This window comes from Conger conger, chromosome 16 (genome assembly GCF_963514075.1).
Source record: "Conger conger chromosome 16, fConCon1.1, whole genome shotgun sequence".
NCBI classification, from domain to species: domain Eukaryota; kingdom Metazoa; phylum Chordata; class Actinopteri; order Anguilliformes; family Congridae; genus Conger; species Conger conger.
In genome coordinates this window covers 5,706,932-5,726,602 of record NC_083775.1, presented here as the reverse complement: position 1 = coordinate 5,726,602, position 19,671 = coordinate 5,706,932, and the positions used below count along the sequence as shown (strand labels likewise).

At 48.4% G+C, this 19,671-nt stretch overlaps 2 protein-coding genes across 3 annotated transcripts in view; both read left to right on the top strand.

Annotated features, from left to right (window-relative positions):
- Positions 1–860: 860 nt before the first annotated feature.
- On the top strand, positions 861–13,279 carry smarce1 (SWI/SNF related, matrix associated, actin dependent regulator of chromatin, subfamily e, member 1). Of its 2 annotated transcripts, none has more exons than XM_061225067.1 (11): positions 861–934; positions 1,847–1,898; positions 2,237–2,280; positions 2,779–2,877; positions 4,107–4,187; positions 4,477–4,608; positions 6,489–6,660; positions 7,473–7,645; positions 8,985–9,086; positions 10,952–11,222; positions 12,207–13,279. In XM_061225067.1, the coding sequence occupies exons 2-11, from the start codon at positions 1,892–1,894 to the stop codon at positions 12,413–12,415; spliced, it is 1,290 nt and encodes a 429-aa protein (XP_061081051.1). In that variant the 5' UTR covers positions 861–934; positions 1,847–1,891; the 3' UTR covers positions 12,416–13,279. The 2 variants fall into 2 exon arrangements, with proteins under 2 accessions (XP_061081051.1, XP_061081050.1); XM_061225066.1 differs by having other exon boundaries at positions 2,779–2,883.
- Positions 13,280–14,663: 1,384 nt separating this feature from the next.
- The window catches only part of si:dkey-283b1.7 (von Willebrand factor C domain-containing protein 2-like), an 8,061-nt gene continuing 3,053 nt past the window's right edge, over positions 14,664–19,671 (top strand). Inside the window, exons 1-2 of the mRNA XM_061224733.1 lie at positions 14,664–15,092; positions 19,169–19,298. Coding sequence (XP_061080717.1) covers positions 14,739–15,092; positions 19,169–19,298 — 484 coding nt within the window. The 5' untranslated portion in view covers positions 14,664–14,738. The remainder of the gene's footprint in view (positions 15,093–19,168; positions 19,299–19,671) is intronic.

The following is a 19,671-nucleotide window of genomic DNA, read 5'->3' as shown; positions in this document are numbered from 1 at the left end:
GATATTTAGGAATTTGGCTGGATGGTACTTTAAGATTCGTGGAACATCCGTCTCATAAACTGAAGGTTAAAATGGGATAATTGTACAGAAATAACGCACGCTTCTCTTCTGTCAATAGAAAAACAATTGCACAAGCAATATTTGTCAAGATTTGATGGAGACATTGTGTAAATGCATGCTCTCCCTTCCATTTTAAAGCCCTGTGATTGTGTATCATAGTGCATTGCGGTTCATCACGGGGAATGCATTTCTTACTCATCGTATTTCATATGAAAAAGTTGGATGGTGTTCCTTAGGGAAAAGAAGGGAATTGCCTTCGATTATATAGACGAACAGAGCTATTTACAAGGTTAATAATGTTGAAATATAATAATGTGGGGTTAAAAACAAAAACTACAGAACAAAAAGAAAATACAATTTCCTAAATAAATACACAAGTAAAAACCGAATGCTTATAAATTTACCTTAAACATAATATTTATACTGTATTTATACTATACATGGAGAAAACAGTACAATACATTGGCTACATCATAGATTATGGTGCCAAACATTAGATACATCAGCTACAATTAATTTGGTACGCAAAGGATATTTTTAAAAACAGACTGTAATAGGATAACTAGAGTCTAGCAAAATCTATGAGAAAACGATTCGGCCCGAGGCGGATGCGGCAGCGAATGATTCTTAATTTTGCAGCAGCAGATTCACCTGACAAAAAAAAAAAACTTTTTAAAATATTAATGACTGCAATATAAATTATAAGCCCAGCATATCTCATGTGTGTATTTTTTTTCTTATTTATTTGATTGCTTAAATTGTTCGTCGTTCCTCTATATTCTGTAGTGGTGAATCTGATTAAATGAAATGGGGAGGGTGCAAAAACAGAAGGAAGCGGCTCTGAGTGAACAAAGAAGAAGGTTGTGGTGCGGGGGTGAGTCGTTTTTTTGTCGTGTTCGATGAAATGGGTCTAATTATTAATATATACGTTTAGATAAACGGTGTATTACTTGTGATTTAATTGTGTTATTATGCTACTGTTAAACGCCGGTTTTTGCTTGGTTAAATTGAGTCCCATCGGTGGCTAGCTTAGCCACTCATTAGCTAGCGACATGTTGCAGCCATTGATTCATTTGCCCGCTTGATGTTTTAATCTAGCTATCTTGCGATCTTCGCTGCAGTGCATCATTCATCATTTAGCTAGCTGCCTGGCTAATGTTGCTATTGTCTTGGCTATAAGCAATCATCGAGACAGCTACGTATTTCCTTTTATTTTTATATTACATAATGCTCGTATGTTTAGCTAGCTAACGTTAGCGATATTCGCTGCTGTTAGGCTACGCTAGCTTGCTGGGATCGCTGATGTTTAGCTAGCTAGTTACCAAGCAAGTGCAACTGACCAACTAACGCATTTTGCCTTGCTATTCATAATATATAATTTTCCATCAAACAGAGTAGAGGATAAGTTTAATAGTAAATTAGACCCGATTTGTTGTGGCTATCTGTCTAACATTATCGCTTTTTTTGTGACGAGCAACATTAGCAAGTTGGCTAGCAAATGTGACGTTGGATTATCAGTCCTGTGACTGACTTGCACGCTTGGCTGTCTGTGTGTTGTCGCTGTGAAAATGCGTTTTTGTGTTGTCTGTTGAGCAGGCTCGATTGATTATGTGAAGCGTTGACAGATATGAGTAACGTTATGCTGCATATACGGGATCACTATTTGGCATCATTGGCGCATCTGTCTAGGCCAAGAAGATGAAATAAAGTGTTAAAAGTCTGTGAAACACACCACGCTGCTTTTTTTCCCCCCAACCATTCTAAAAAAAAGATGTATGTATTACAGAATCAATGACTGGAATAGCTTGATATCTTCCTTCCGTCAGCCAAGATGTCAAGTAAGGAAATTTCAATTTATGTGATATGAATTTGGCAACAGCCAATTAAGGTGGTTCTTAATGGCATTTTATGGCAGTATTATCCTTCATCTCTCCCTCCATATACATGTCTCCTGTGCATCGCCCTTAGTTTGAACTTGGCCCATTTCAGCAAGCCTTGTTCGTTCTCTCTATTAACCCAAGTAGTTATTACCTTTATTCATTTTCCTTTACTCTTGTCACGGAATAAAACGAACCCAAATGGCACTAAATCATTCAAATGTGAAGTTTATCGTTACAAAGAATAAAAAAGAAAAAAAGACAACATTAATTTCTACCCTTTTTGTTCCCCTGTGCAGAAAGGCCATCTTATGCGCCTCCCCCCACCCCAGCCCCCACTACAGTAAGTATTCCAGAAACCGAGACAGAGGCCTATATCTACTAAAGACTAATGGACTATCTGCCCTTTCTACAATGACAAATGAATGTTAGCGTCACTGATTGAAATAATTATTTGTTCGCATTGACTATTCTGTCACTGTGCTAAGTTGGAAAAAGGCATAACTCTCCAAAGGGTTAAGGTGTTGTAAGGCTTAGTATCCCCCTGCCATAAGATGACCATGGATATGGTTATTTTAACAATCCTACGCCCCACTGACTTGGCCCTCATGTCGTAATCCTTACACACGGGGAGTGTCGATAATGCCAATGTAAACTTTCATTGCCGCTTCAAGGGATACTGCTTTTGCATGATTTTTTATTTATTTATTTTCTTTTGGGGGTCTTCTCCTTCCATTCATTGTTTATTTTTTTTTGGTCCTTCCCCCCTCTCCCCCCCTCCCCCTCCCTCTTTCTTTGTGTCATTTCTCATTCGTGTTTTTGTCTCATTTGTTTCCATCAGCAAATGCCCAACACGCCTGGGTTTGTGGGATACAACCCATACAGCCATCTGGCCTACAACAACTACAGGCTCGGCGGAAACCCAGGCAGCAACAGCAGGGTAACGGTAGGACCAATGGCAATCAAAACAAACGGTGCAGGGCGGCAAAACGAGGCCGCGGCAAAATAGCGAAAAAAAATCCCCAACGGCAGGCTAGACAGGGAAGGGCCAGGAGCGTCTGCTTTGAAGCTCCGCTTTCTGTAGTGAATTGGCGAGCTGTCTCTCTTTCTCTCTCTCTCCCCCCCTTTCTGTCTCTTTCTCTCTCTCCCCCTCTCTGTGTCTCTCTCTGTCTCTCTGTCTGTGTCTCTCTGTCTCTCTGTCTGTGTCTCTCTGTCTCTCTGTCTCTGTGTCTCTCTTTCTCTCTATCTCTGTCTCTCTGTCTCTCTGTCCCTCTGTCCCTCTGTCTCTCTGTCTCTCTCTCTCTCTCTCTCTCTCTCTCTCTCTCTCTGTCTCTCTCACACCTGATCTGGATCCCAACTCGCACTAAACCGTGTGTTCTCCATTCCATTAAAAGTCACAGTTGCGCTGCAGTTCAGATACACACACGCCCACACGACGCATATATGCACTTGTATATATGTCTACATGTATGTTACGTACACACAAAACGGCAGCTTTGAAATGGATGATATTTCGCTGAATGATGGTGGATCATTTCATGGACATGTCTTTTGTTCTTTCCACTTCATGGCAAATCCTATATGCCAACAATACCCCCCCCCCACCCCTCCTCGCTGGCCCCTCTCTGTTTACCTGCCTGGACTCATTCCTGTCCCCCATAACTGCCAACAGCCAGGAGAACTGTGATGTCATGTCATCGCTGTCGCCATGGCACCCAAGGCACCCTTTGGCATGGCTTCATTTTGCTCTAGTGGCGTTTGCTTCTGTGGTACCTGTGGGCCAATCGTAGTGCACCATGTCATGTGTGTTTCACTGACTTCCTCCCCGATTGAAGCAGAGGCTGGTCTCCTGCATCTGAAAGACCTACATCGTTGTATTGAGCGAAATTGCTTTTCGTTTCCTCGTCCTTCAAAAAAATAATTGCTTGAACGTGGAAACTTTTTTTATTTATTTTTTTATTGAAAGTTTCCATTACAGCAACCGATGTTCTTCACCAGGCTGCTTATCCCATCGTCACCTCGTGTTCAGTGTGCTGGTTCTGTGTTTTTGTTGCGCTGTAGGGTGGCATTTTTTCCGCTTTGCGTGTGCCAAGCGTTCTCGCAGACACTGCACTCATTTGTTTTGCGTTTTTTTTTGTTTTTGTACGTCTGTTTTTTTTTCCCTCCCAGAATTCGTCGGGCATCACGATTCCAAAGCCGCCGAAGCCCCCGGACAAGCCGTTGATGCCCTACATGCGATACAGCAGGAAGGTAAGGCTTCGTCCACTGTCCTGTGCCCCGCGGTGTCGAACCAACGCCCCGGGTTCAGTCCCCCTGCCATCTTTCTGACCCTTTGACCTGTGGGGTTATGTTTTTTTTTTGTCGTTGTTGTTTTTATCACCGTCGAGTCTTGTGAAGAGAAAGGTTAAACCACATGGCCTCCTGGTTTGTAACCTCTCTGCTTGGCTTTACGGTATTGACCCCCCCCCCCCACCACCCTCCTTGCTCCCCCCCCAAACCCCCCCGACCCACCCCCCCCATGTCTGGTTCTCACCATCAGGTTTGGGACCAAGTAAAAGCCTCCAATCCAGATCTGAAGCTATGGGAAATTGGGAAGATAATCGGTGGCATGTGGAGAGATCTCACTGATGAGGAGAAACAGGACTACTTGAATGAATACGAAGCAGAGAAGGTTGGTTCACAGGGCCTGGCTGTTTTGGTTTGGCCTGGTGTGTGGGGAGGGGAGGGGAGGGGAGAAGGGGGGCGACTGAGGGGGACCTGGGGGTGCGGAACTTCTCGCACGCGAGGAGGGAGATCCCAAATGAAATTGGCTTCGTTATTGGCTTCAGTTGAGCTTCACGGACCGCGAAGCTGCTCAGAAACACAAATAGCAAACGGGACATTTGACACTACCAAAAAATAATAATAATTTTTTTAAAAATCTCTTGAGAAATTCTGTACAACCCCTGTGGCCATGGTTACAATATCGGCTTTCAGAGCTGCTCGCGATATCGTTAGTGGTCCTGTGTTTATGTATACCTTGTTGGTGGTGTGTTCACATGCTCCTGTGCTATTTCCATGTTTTGTCATGTTCATATTGTCATCCTTCTGATACCCCTGACCATCGACAACTTGAATGCCTGAGACTTGCGGTAATATCAATGCAACTGTGAAACATGACATTGGATTTGGCCCGCACCATGGCTGCAGGTATAACCAATCAAGTTAAAGGCAGCAAAGACGTACTTGATTTTGGTGGCAAGTGAGGTCTTTACGTACTGAGTTTATAGTAGTCCTAGTAGTCCTTGTCTCTTTTGGCACTATATGATGCTGAAGAATTTGCATCGATCCGGGTTCTGGGTCACCAGTAGCTGTGTTTCGAGCTGGTCTTAAATGTAGGAAATGAACTGACAATTGACACCCAAGCGAAATGAACTCGGTCAGATGAGTTGTCAGCATGGTTAGCAACCACTCATTACATATGTCGCCTTCTGGTTCTGTCAAGGGGAATAGTGCGCGGTGTTTTGAGTGGTTAGTGTTGCGAGAAAGCAGGCTTTCTGTGTATTGACGATTCTGCTACGTTCTGTTATCGAATGACATCCATGACTGTGATTGGCTGCTCCCAAGGGGGCGTGTGATTGGCCAGCGGCAGCCAAAATGGTCGCTGGCCAGATTTCCAGAACACCTTCGAGACGGACGAACGCGGGGTTGTCCAACCCTGTTCCTGCTGATCTACCATCCTGTAGGTTTTGACACCAAGCCTGGCGAAGCACACCTCATTCAACTGCTAGCGATCTAATTGCGCTGCAAATTAGTTGAGTCAGTTGTGCTGAATTCGGGTTGAAATGAAAACCTACAGGAATATAGATTTCCAGGGCACAGGGTTTGGACAGCCATGGACTAATGTATCTGGTCATTTTGGCCAATCCGCTGGTAAACCCACTGATGGACCGCAAAACAAAAAGGGTTGGCCATTGGCACCGTAGCCTTAATGGGCCATCGGTGTGGAGAGGTCTATGAATTCAACTGGACACTCCAAATTCAAAGACTGTTTTTAAAAAATATTTTATTTGTGCATATGTTTCTATTCATAAAAAATGGCGAATGGGTAATCCAGTTATTGCTCCATGATGGAGGTAAGGCAATCTGATAAGGCATGTTGTGTGAATGACTGTCCGCTCAAGAGCTAAGCCACTTAGAACCCACTTATTCCAGCTGTACTGACAGGGTGTCGGTGAGTTGCATGGCAGTTACAGAAAGTTGGCTCTTAATTTCTCAAGACTGACTGACTGAATTGGGCATGCATGTGGAAGATTATAATGTATGATTCTTTGATTTGCTTCCTAGCAATAAAATATAACGGTAATAAAAATGGCATGAAACATGAATGTTTATATACGAGATGTGTATGTAAACATTTTTCGTGGCTGGGATCAGCTGGAATACGTGTGGTTTGTGTTGACCGTCGACGCAGCGCTGGCGCAGAGGAGTCGGTGTCGCCCCTGTGCTGTATCGACGCCCCCAGTGTTCTCTGACGCGCTGCGTCTCGCCCCCCCCCCCCGTCTTCCGCAGATCGAGTACAATGAGTCCATGAAGGCCTACCACAACTCCCCGGCCTACCTGGCTTACGTCAACGCCAAGAGCCGGGCGGAGGCCGCCCTGGAGGAGGAGAGCCGCCAACGGCAGTCGCGTCTGGACAAGGGCGAGCCCTACATGAGCATCCAGCCTGCCGAGGACCCGGACGGTACGGCCGGCCCCGCTCCCGAACCGCCACGGGGGTCCACAGAACCGTCATAATTAAAACAGGCTGACGCCGGGATCATTACATTATCCAGAGCTAAGCAGGGGACGATCCTCCCCTGGAGCAAGGCGGGGTTAAGGGCCTTGCTCAAGGGCCCAACGGCTGTGCAGATCTTATTGTTGCTATGCCGGGATTAGAACCACCGACCTTGTGTGTCCCAGTGATTTGCCTTAACCGCTACGCTACAGGCCGCCCCCCTATCATCAAATCAGGGTCCTCGTGGTCTGAGAACTGCTGGTTTTCTACCCTGCCTTTACCTGGGAGTCGGGTGTGAAGACCGTTCAACATGGTTCACAACGCACTGTTAAGACAGACTAATGTATCTGGTCATTTGTGCCAAATCGTTCATAAAGATAATTTATAACAATAGTGTGTTATCCAAAGCAACTTATAGTTGATTAGACTAAAGTTGACAGTCACAATTCATAGCTTTCCTTCTCACTATTGACATCACTGTAATGCAGGCCTGCCCAACCATGTTCCTGGGGATCTACTGTCCTGTAGGTTTACATTCCAACCCTAACTCTGCGCACCTCATTCAACAGCTGGAGATCTCCTCTCATTCAGCTGCTAATTTGTAGAACCAGGTGTGCTTTGTTAGGGTTGGAGTGAAAACCGAGGATGGTAGATCTCCGGGAGCTGGGTTGAGCCGCCCTGTTGTCGGGACGGGGTGGTATCCCAGATACTGTCCTGTGATTCCCTCTTCTCCTTTTCTCCAAATGACTTATTTCATGCCTCTCTCTCTCTCTCCTCAGACTACGACGACGGGTTCTCCCTGAAGCACACGGCCGCGGCCCGTTTCCAGCGCAACCACCGGCTGATCAGCGACATCCTGAGCGAGAACGTGGTGCCGGACGTGCGCTCCGTGGTCACCACCGCCCGCATGCAGGTGCTGAAGCGGCAGGTCCAGTCCCTCATGGTGCACCAGGTACGGCCGCCCCGCCCGGGCCTTTACCCCGCGCCCTTACCCCGCGCCCTTACCCCACGCCCTTACCCCCACACCCGCCCCAGGCCTTTACCCCACGCCTTTACCCCGCGCCCTTACCCCGCGCCTTTACCCCACGCCCTTACCCCGCGCCCTTACCCCGCGCCCTTACCCCGCGCTCTTACCCCGCGCTCTTACCCCGCGCCCTTACCCCACGCCTTTACCCTACGCCTTTACCCCACGCCTTTACCCTACGCCTTTACCCCGCACCCTTACCCCCGCACCCTTACCCCCGCGCCCTTACCCCGCGCTCTTACCCCGCGCTCTTACCCCGCGCTCTTACCCCGCGCCCTTACCCCCACACCCGACCCGGCCTTTACCCCGCGCCCTTACCCCACGCCTGACCCCCACACCCGCCCCGGGCCTTTACCCCGCGCCCTTACCCCCACACCTGACCCGGCCCTTACCCCGCGCCCTTACCCCGCGCCCTTACCCCCACACCCGCCCCGGGCCTTTACCCCGCGCCCTTACCCCCACACCCGACCCCCACACCCGCCCCGGGCCTTTACCCCGCGCCCTTACCCCGCACCGGCCCTTACCCCGCGCCCTTACCCCGCGCCCTTACCCCGCACCGGCCCTTACCCCGCGCCCTTACCCCGCGCCCTTACCCCGCACCGGCCCTTACCCCGCGCCCTTACCCCGCGCCCTTACCTCGCACCGGCCCTTACCCCGCGCCCTTACCCCGCGCCTGACCCGGCCCTTACCCCGCGCCTGACCCGGCCCTTACCCCGCGCCTGACCTGGCCCTTACCCCACGCCCTTACCCCACGCCTGACCCCCACACCTGACCTGGCCCTTACCCCGCGCCCTTACTCCACGCCTGGTGTCCTTCCTCCTGGTCCTGGAGAGCCGCAGGGTGTGCTGGGGTCCTCACTCCTGGTTCTGGAGAGCTGCAGGGTGTGCTGGGGTCCTCACTCCTGGTCCTGGAGAGCCGCAGGGTGTGCTGGGGTCCTCACTCCTGGTTCTGGAGAGCTGCAGGGTGTGCTCAAAGCAGGATTACTCCCATTAGAGACTACGTCTCTTTTTTACTCCAGTCCTTGTTCCAAATTTGGGGCGGGGTCCTGCTTTTACTCAGTGCAGTTATCCAGCTAACCCTTTAATCCTGCTTCCTGGAACAGGCCCTGGGTGAGGCGAGTTAACCCGTGTCATAGACTGCTCTATTCGATCAATTAAGCGCTGAGTAACGGTGAAAACTCTTCAGCACCTCGAGTGAGGACCCCTGCCCCACGCTGTGCGACGCAGCCACACAGGGTGAGATTTGATTGGTCCTCTCTCACCCGCAGAGAAAGCTGGAGGCGGAGCTTCTGCAGATTGAAGATCGGCACCAGGACAAGAAGAGGAAGTTCCTCGAGGCCACGGAATGCTTCAACAACGAGCTGAAACGGGTGCGTTTTGAAAAGCGAACGGTTTGCTCAGCCTGACCGCGGCAGCAAGGGCTCTTGAAGCGAGCGTGGAGCGCTGGTTTGTGAACGTTTTAATGCCGTGACACAGATTGAATATAATTTTTAGTACTTAAATCCAAATCACAAATTTAGTAGCACAGGCTAGTGGACTCCATACTCATTTCCGGACCCATCTTTTGTACACTCCTGTGACCCATTTAGGCCCCGACCCAAAGTTAAGGAAACACTGCCGTAGGGTATTTGGGGATTATAATGTGAAAAGGTGCATCGATCCTCAATTAAATCAAATGTTTAAATGACAGTCTTTAAATAAGGGTGAAACGGGTTGGTCCAAACCCCTTTCTCTAACACCCATTAATTTTCTCACGTGTTCATGAGGCTGGTAGTTGAATACTGAAATCCCCGCTAAGGAGCGCATTCACCTGTGACCGGTACATTCCGTGAGGTGTTCTGTCCCTTTGAGCGTCCTTTGGGCCAGGATAATCTCGAGGAATGTTGAATAACAATGCGTTGTCAAAACTGACACTCGAAAAACATCTCGGTTTTTAGTTGAGATATGATCTGTAAGAGTTTCCCAGGCTGTGTGAGATGTGTCGTTCGTGCGGAGAAGTCTGTTTTGCATGACTGAACCAGCACAGGCAGCCTGTAGCATAGTGGTAACTTTAACCCCTGCATTGCTCCAGGGGGGGTGGTTTGTTCCCTGCTTAGCCTAATCAAATGTAAGGGGCTTTGGATAAAAGTGTCAACTATCCATCCATCCATCCATTATCTGAACCCGCTTATCCTGAACAGGGTCGCAGGGGGGCTGGAGCCTATCCCAGCATACATTGGGCGAAAGGCAGGAATACACCCTGGACAGGTCGCCAGTCCATCACAGGGCACACACACCATTCACTCACACACTCATACCTACGGGCAATTTAGACTCTCCAATCAGCCTAACCTGCATGTCTTTGGACTGTGGGAGGAAACCGGAGTACCCGGAGGAAACCCACGCAGACACGGGGAGAACATGCAAACTCCGCACAGAGAGGCCCCGGCCGACGGGGATTCGAACCCAGGACCTCCTTGCTGTGAGGCGGCAGTGCTACCCACTGCGCCATCCGTGCCACCCAAGTGTCAACTAAATAACATGTAATGTAATGCAAACGGCATACGGTTGGCATTTATATAGCGCCTTTTTACATTTACATTTTTGTCATTTGGCAGACGCTTTTAATCCAAAGCGCTGTACAATTGATGCTTCTCAGTCACCCATTCATACACACACACACACACCAACCGCGATTGGCTGCCATGCAAGGTGCCGACCAGCTCTTCAAGAGCATTAGTGTTCGGTGTCTTGCTCAGGGACACTTTGACACACCCAGGGCAGGGGATCGAACCGGCAACCCTCCGACCGCCAGACGACCTCTCTTACCTCCTGAGCCAATGAGACGACCTCTCTTACCTCCTGAGCCAATGAGATGACTCCTCTTACCTCCTGAGCCAATGTCGCTGTTCGTCAGCACCCATAGCGGAGAGAGGGCTTTACGGTCGCCTGCCAATCACTGCACACACACACTGCCCGTGGTTACAGACAGCGTACTGCCGTAATTACTGTTCCACCTCATTCTCAGAGCTGCTGTGTGTGGTGTAGAAACAGTGTCCACTTCCCTATCCATTTGGATCAGATCATTTTCAATCATCGGTGTCGTTACTGACCGCTATCATACTAGCTGGCAATGGACATTGAGACCGCCGATATAATCCCAATTCTTCCCCCCCCGCGTGGCGTAGAAACGGTGGAAAATGTCCCGACTTTCCCCACCATTAATTCCCGCATCGTCGTCCCTCTCCTCCTCCAGCTGTGCGCGCTGAAGGTGGAGGTGGACATGGAGAAGATCGCGGCGGAGATCGCGGCGGCCGAGGAGGCGGCCAGGAGGCGCGCGGAGGAGCGCGAGCGGGAGGTGGCCGAGCAGGCGGAGCGCGCCGCCGCCGCCCCCGAGGAGGAGCCGCCCGCCCCCCCCGCCGCCGACAAGCCGCCCGCCGAGGACCCCGCCGCCGACGGCCGGCCCAAGAAGAAGAAGAGGAAGGACGGGGAGGAAGAGGACGAGCCGCCCGCAGCCATGGAGATGGGTCAGTTCCAGGTTTTGTTTTGGGTTATTAGAAAAACGTACCTCCTGTAGACCACTGCCTGAGTAGTGTTGTACGTACAGAGCTCTGGGTTGGCTGCCTGAGTTAGGTGTCCCTCAGGGCTCTCATTTGGGGTTGTTAAAAAAAAAAAACAGGGGTGTCAAACTGAATCCCTAAGGGGCCGTAGTGGTCTGCTGGTTTTTGAGGTTTCCTTTCAATCAGCTGTCAATTAAGGCCTCCAGAACAAGGCGTGTCGATTCTTTAGCCAATCAATGACTTAAATGCACCACAGGTTCTGAGAACAACCCGAAAAACCAGCAGACACTGCGGCCCTCCAGGACTGGAGTTTGACACTTGTGTTAAAAAAAAAAAAAGATTCTCCTGAAGAGCACTGATTGGCTGCCTGAGTTAGGTGTCCCTCTGGGCTCTCATTTGGGGTTGTTAGAGTACTTACCCCTGTGGAGCTCTGATTGGCTTCTCCAGGCAGCTCTCTCTGGGGGATTCTCATCCTCTTCCTCCTCATGATCAGAGGTGCACATCTCCGGTCCTCGAGGGCCGGTCTGCATGCTGGTTTTTGTTCCAACCAATTGCATTGTTTTTGCATTTGCATTTATTCGCTCTATAAATGACCCTGGTTCAAGCCTGTACTTGAGCACGGTAAAATCATTACGATACACTCGCAGTCTGGCAGCTACAGCCAATACTTATACACATGTCGGATAAGATATGATTGAGTCAAATATATATAATCCTGAAAGGATTGGTTATTTGCGGTCAAACGGCAGATTTCAGGTTCATTTCAGAGGGTGGAGTTTGTTGCATTACATTACATTCTTGGCATTTGGCAGACGCTCTTATCCAGAGCGACGTACAACAAAGTGCATACCCATAACCAGGGCTAAGTGCGCTGAAAGACCCTAGAGAGAAGTACAATTTCAATTGCGGCCCCCCGGTTTGAACCCTATGCTTACATTGGCTGCCCCACAGACGAGCCGAGGCCCGAAAGCCAGCGGGCCAATGAGGAGGGAGCGGGCACCAGCGAGGACAAGGAGAGCGTGCAGGAGGGCGGCGACAGCGTGATGGAGGAGGGCACCAGCGACAGCAACGCCAGCTCCGAGAGCACGGGAACGCCTGCGGATGACACCCTCCCTCCCGAGCCTGCCCCCGAGGAGGGGCCTAGCAACAAGCCCGAATGAGTCCCCAAACCGCTCCCCTCCTCTCTCTCCCCCTGCCCCGTCCCGCTCCCCCAAAACAATGCTGACCCACACCCCTGTCCCCACCCCTGCCTGAATTAATCCCGAACGCTACCCCCCCCCCCCCCCATCCCATCCCGCTTTCCCAAAACAAAGCTCACCACACCCCTCTCCTAAACAACCCACCCACCTGACAGACGTCAGTCAGAGAGTCCTCTGACCGATCATATGTGACATATTTTTTTTTAAAGAACCTCACGGTGACACCTGATACACAAGCGTACTGCCACGCGGTAATATGAGTGCCCCTGTGGACGACTTTCACAGTGATGTATTGGGGGCTGCTGCCATCTGTTGCGACTCATGAGTATACCTGCACGTGCTTTGCCGCGTGGCTTCGTACACGCGGTGACACACAGTCCCCGCCCCCCCCCCCCCCCCCCTTTAATTCCGGTGCGGCGCTGTGCTGCTGAACAGGTGTGCGTGCAGTGACATTTCCTTTGCTAATTCGACTCCCAACAAGAGTACACATCGGTCCACATTTACTCTGTAAGTGTCGGTTTAGCACTGCGGAGGAGCTGTAGCGGGCTTGCCTGCATGTTGCTGCCACGCGCCAGGTTCAGCAGGTTCATTTTGCTTTGTTAGTCTTTTGTTTTTTTTTGTTTTTTTTTTTAAAACCCCAATTTCACTGATGTAGCCTAGACATGGTTTATGTAACTGAATGGTTATAGTTCCACTGCTTGTTTCTTTTAGTATTTAATTGTCTTCAATACGTAGAAAATCATTCAACTGTACGCTAGTTTTTATCTTTGCTAAATCAATTTTTGTAACGCTGGATTTGATTCCCCAAATAAAATTTGAACCCACGTCCTTTGATTCATTATTTGTCGATTTCTGATTACATTTAGTTGTTTGCGGTCTGTGGGCAGGATGGTCCATACCGTCGTTTTATCCATACACATTGTTACTGAATAGCGCTCGTGTGCCATTTTTCATGTTTAAGCTCCAGAATGTCAGGAGACTAATTTTACTTGCACTATCCTGCACCCCAATGTACCACGTAAAATGTCTGAAAAAAATAACTCAATTAGCCTAAACGTCGAATGGATTGTGGTTATGGGAGCCTTTCTGCATGCATCTGTGTTACAATTGGCTGTTCAAACTGTGTTATTGCATCCAAGCACAAAAAGCTAGGCATTTGTTGTCGGATTACTTTTAGTTGAGATCGTTGTAAAAGCGCATTTGATTCCTCATTAGTCACCGTCCTTCGAACGTCTTTGCCCGCTGCTGAAGGCAACTGATTTAAACCATCCCCTGCTGGTGTTGAGTGATTTATGCACAGTAATTACAAAACAATATTGTTGAAGTTGACCGCAATTACTACAGGGGGCACCAGATAGCTGTAATTACGAGCTAACACACATATCGCTGGCAACAAATATAAATGGAAAAAAATGGAGAAAAATTATTTTTCTTGTAATGTAGCGGAAGGACTTTTTCTGGCCAGTCACTTGGTGGTTGTAATTTTGGCGCTCTACATGACGTCAAACAATGGCTGTTGCACGCGGCTGGGTGGGAAGAAATGGCGGGCGGGTTTGAAACGAGTGAAAATTCTGGTCGACAAACGTTTTATTTGTGAGTATGTTCGTTCAAATGTACAAGCAGGGCAGTCTCTTTAAATACGCTGGTTATTTTCCGTTTCCCCGTGTGGGGAATCCAGGGAGTCCTGGGGGCCCTCGTTAAAACGTATAAACATAGGCTAATTAGCCTAGCCTACACCGCAAGTGAACAGTTCTCTAATGGTGTCTGTCGAGTTGACGACAGACGTGTTTTACTTTTCCATAATTATAACGGGAGGACCGGGTTTTGTAGAAGTGTTGCCATGTGTGTTTGCCCTTACTGTTGGAAGACCGAAATCTTGCCAGTCGTTGAGACATTTGTAGTAGAAAAGGATCATATCTGCGCTGATGTTATATATATAAATGATGCTATAGATTTTTTCATTTTATTTCGAAAAAACGCTGTCTAAATAAATAAATAAATAATAATATAGCTACTTTGAAGCTTAATACTTATGTTTTTTGAGGCTTTATCATTCAGCATATATATAATGCCTGGAAATTCTAAATTCTTAAAGAAATTCAGTTATGCTTATGAAGATTTATTTTCATCACTCATTCGATTTTATTCTTTCGCTGGACCACAAGGCGAAGGCAATACAGTTGGTCGCTGCATGTGGTCATGAGGCGAGGCTACAGTCCAGAAGCTCTCTAACAGATGAGGATGCAAGTGGAGTCAATTAGTCAGATCTTAGCAGTCGGTTACGATGTGCGGTCACGGTCTGTGTCTCTCTCTTGCCGTCCTCTCTCTAACTTCTGGCGCCGCGTCAGAGTACTCTACCAAAACCGACTCAGACTACGATTTCGGCGACTACCGAGGCAAGTGGTGTTTGGACGAACACGGGTTCGTGTACAACATTGGGGAAATCTATTACCCCAGTCCCACATCTTGCCCCTGCACGTGCACCGAAGATGGACCTCTTTGCGTAAAGCCCCAGTGCCGGCGGATACACCCACGGTGTACGCGCATCAGCTACAAGTCCTGCTGCCCGGTCTGCGAAGCTGTGGGCAAGATGTGCGTGCACGCCGGCAAAACCTACAAAGTCTTCGAGGAATTCAAGGTTTGTGTTCCTTCTGATTTTTATGAAGTTCAGCTTAAAATCGGGCGAAATAGTGGCAACTACCGTGGGATTACTGTACTCTGTCTGGAGAACTGTACGTGTGTGATGTGGTGCAGTAAAAAAAAAACATATTTTTGAAAAACTTCGCTTACATTCAAGGGGGGAAAGAAACTTCTCAAGGCCTTGTAACTTCAGACTTTGTTTGACGGCAATACAACACACCGTGAGTCACAGTCATATTGCAAGGTTGTTTTGTGTTTGTTTGGTACATTGCCAGCCACCTCCTGACTATTATATAAGTACTTAATTGATGTGAGCACGACAGAGGATAAAAACAGCTAGTCGGATAGTAGTTTTGTACTCGTAACCCTATTGATTTCCCCATCCAAACCATTACATAAGTCTTGTTTCAATCGCAGTTCAGCAAGTGCACACTCACTGAGCACTTTATTAGGGATTTATGAGACTTATTTTTTAGACTTTGACTGCTGTAACCAATCCACTTAGAGTTATGATGCGTTTTGTGTTCAGAGATGCTCTTCTGCACACCACTGTTGTAATGTGTGGTTATTCGTGTTACTGTCACCTTCCTGTCTGGTCTTGCTCCTCTCACGTCTCTCATTAACAAGGCGTTTCTGTCTGCAGAACTTCTGCTCACTGGATTTTTTGCTTTGTTTTTTTGCAACATTCTTTGCAAATTCTAAAGACTAGTGTACGTGAAGATCCCAGGAGATGAGCAGTTTCTAAGATACTCAATCCACCCTGTCTGCCACCAACAAGCATTCCACGGTCAAAGTCACTTAGATCACATTTTCTCCCATTCTGATGTGTTGATGTGGCATCATCATGGACCATTTATTTTGCATGTTTCCCACCAAAGCCATGTGCATATTGCATATATGCATGGATCATGTGCACTGTGCATACTGTTTAATATAAAGCAAGTCACTGTGGTTCAGCTGGATGAAAAACTGGCCTCCTGGCATTGCATCTCAGAAATTGTTGCACGTCTTTGTATTTTTTCATTTTTTTTATTTTCAAATTCACACAGCGTCCTCAAAAGCTCAGGCAAGGTTTAAAAGGGGTATAACTTCACAAGGCCATTTCAGTCCATTCTGGTTCTTCTATCCACATTAGAAGCTAGTTTGCAAACTTTTGGAACCGCATCAACATTGCAAGAATATTTAGCTGCTGGTTGGCGCAGTGCCAGGAAGCTATTGAAGGGACTCGAGTCTTATATAACGCCTTTATTGATGTAACATTTGCAGCTATTGAGTGGATCGAGGAGGAGGGAGGGCAACAGTTATTGGGCCAGTAGTTCATTGTGCAAATGATGAGAACCAAGGCCATTGATTTTTCCAAACGTTATGTAAGGATTGGGTCAGCTCAGCCTACTACAGGGCCGAGGCAGCTACTGTATAACTCAGCGTGCCAGTACAGTAGTTTCCTTTTTCTGGGCCCAAGTCATTCATCACAACTGTACCGATTTCAGGTCAGATTAATTTCCCCACATTACAGCCGGAGGAAACCGACACGGTGCACGTCTGGTGACTGCACGTTGGATTCAGAGTCGCTGTTTACCAAGGTTGTCACTTCCTGTGTGTATTTTTTCCACACAGAGAGTGGCCAGTGTGTGGAATAACTTGCCAGGACATGTAGTGGAGGCAGAAACTCTGGGGGTTTTTCAAGACCAGGCTTGATACGGTGCTAGGTACTGTTTAGCTTTTAAGCAAACTAAGTAGTAGGTACACTTTAGTGGTAGGAAAGGATGAGCTGGGGTGAATGGCCTCGGCATTATGTTATGTTAAGTAATAATCATTCAAGGTACAATAGGTCATTTCAGACTTCTAACGGTCAAGGGAGGAATTGCAGCAAGAAACACCCTCAAACCACAACACTGTTCTCTCCTCCTTCTCGGCTGACGTTGGAGACGTTTTCTTTTTCTTCCCGCTGGCCAAAAGCTTCAGTCACTCTCCAGTGACTGTTTGGGTTTTGAATACCTCTTTGCACCAGCACTGGATTAATCTCCCATTTAATATTTGCGTGGCAGTTTGAATCATCTATATGGTAATGCTTTATTGGAAGTCTACCCTGTGCACTTTAAATTTATGTATTTATTTATTCCATGTCTTTTAATTAATTTTTTAAATGTCTTATGGTTTGTCTTGTGTATTCTTGTCTTTGCGAGTGCACTACAACAAACTACTCCTACGGTTGGCAAATAAAGAATTGAACTGATTTACGACACGGAAGAGATGGAGCTGAACTGCAGGCCAGAGCTTTGATGAAACGGGAGCAGAATTGGGATTATATCGGCGGTCTCGATGCCCATTGCCAGCTAGTATGATAGCTGTCGGTAACGAAAACGATGATTGAAAATGATCTGATCCAAATGGATAGTGAAGTGGACACTGTTTCTGCGCCACACACAGGAGCTCTGAGAATGAGGTGGGACGGTAATTATGGCAGTACGCTGTCTGTAATCACAGGCAGCGTTTGTGTGCGGTGATTGGCAGGCGACCGTAAAGCCCTCTCTCCGCTATGGGTGCCGACGAACAGCGACATTGGCTCAGGAGGTAAGAGGAGTCATCTCATTGGCTCAGGAGGTTAGAGGAGTCATCTCATTGGCTCAGGAGGTTAGAGGAGTCATCTCATTGGCTCAGGAGGTTAGAGGAGTCATCTCATTGGCTCAGGAGGTGAGAGCGGTCGTCTGGCGGCCGGAGGGTTGCCAGTTCGATCCCAGCCTGGGTGTTTCGAAGTGTCCCTGAGCAAGACGGCTAACCCTCAAATGCTCCTGGTGAGCTGGTTGTTGCCTTGCATGGCACCGTTGCTGTCTGAGTGTGTGTGTGTGTGTGTGTGTGTGAATGAGAAGCATCAGTTATACAGCGCTTTGGATTAAGGCGCTATATAAATGCCAACCATTTACCATTTTATAGTTTATTTATTTGTTTATAGTTATCGCTTGCAGTGGAAGCGTTAATGTGTTACCAGTCGAGTGCACAGCCAGGTAAACAAAAATAACAGTCCGTCCGTCTGTCAGGTGTGGAGGGGTGGAGCTGTTTTGGCCAGGAGAGGCCTGATGACGTCATCCCCCGGAACCGGAGGGGGGAGGAGGGGGGGGCGGATCGGATCTGGAACGTCCCGCGGCGGTGTCAGGATGCGTGGCAGCGGGACGCGATGATGTCACTCGCGGCCGTAGCAACGCTCCGTCCAATCGCGCACCTGGCCCAGCGCCCGGGCACCTGTCCGCGCTCGCTTTCCACCGCCCCTGCCAGGCGGCTCAGGTTCCCTTATGCTCCCTCCGCATTAAAATAGCGCTGGACCAGGAATGAGTCACTGATTAAATAATAGCCCTCACCCCCTGCGTCCCTCGCTCACAAACACACGGTGAAAGTTTTTTTTGGGAAAATGTTACATAATTTCCGGGTCACTTACAGTGTGTGTAGACTTGCAGTCTTGGGAAATGGATTCCTGCTTTGTTCTGACACACACTTAGCACCCATTAGGCTCAGTACTTAACACACTTAGTACTTAGTATGCCTAGGGCTGGCACAGACACAGGTTAAGCTTAGTCCTGGACTAAATCGAGTTTTGCACAGAGAATCTCTTGAATCTAGTCTCAATTTTGTCCACGACTAAACTTAATCTGTGTCTGTGAAGCCAGCCCTAGGTATACTACGCGTGTTAAGTACTGAGCATTCTAGGTACTAAGTGTCCCGTGTCCTGCCCAGACCTAAGCGTGCTAAGTGTCCCGTGTCCTGCCCAGATCTAAGTGTGCCTCGTACACAGCGTACTAGGTGCTAAGTGTCCCGTGTCCTGCCCAGATCTAAGCGTGCTAAGTGTCCCGTGTCCTGCCCAGATCTAAGTGTGCCTCGTACAGAGCGTACTAGGTACTAAGTGTCCCGTGTCCCGTGTCCTGCCCAGATCTAAGCGTGCTAAGTGTCCCGTGTCCTGCCCAGATCTAAGTGTGCCTCGTACAGAGCGTACTAGCTGCTAAGTGTCCCGTGTCCTGCCCAGATCTAAGTGTGCTAAGTACAGAGCCTACTAGGTACTAAGTGTCCCGTGTCCTGCCCCAGATGTCTCCGTGTGAGAAGTGCCGGTGTGCAGCCAACAGGCAGGTGTACTGCACAGTGTCCGAGTGCCCCGCCCTCCACTGCGTCAACCCCACGTACGACCCCCACCACTGCTGCCCCATCTGCAAGAGTGGTGAGTCTGTGCATGTGCGCGTTATTACAGGGTTATTATATATCGCGTGTACTACATACACACGCTAGGGTAATTATATCTCATGTGTACTACATACACACGCTAGGGTAATTATATCTCACGTGTACTACATACACACGCTAGGGTAATTATATCTCACGTGTACTACATACACACGCTAGGGTAATTATATCTCACGTGTACTACATACACAGGCTAGGGTAATTATATCTCACGTGTACTACATACACATGCTAGGGAAATTATATCTCACGTGTACTACATACACAGGCTAGGGTAATTATATCTCACGTGTACTACATACACACGCTAGGGTGTGTCATGTGTTTTTACAATTGCACAGATGGACATG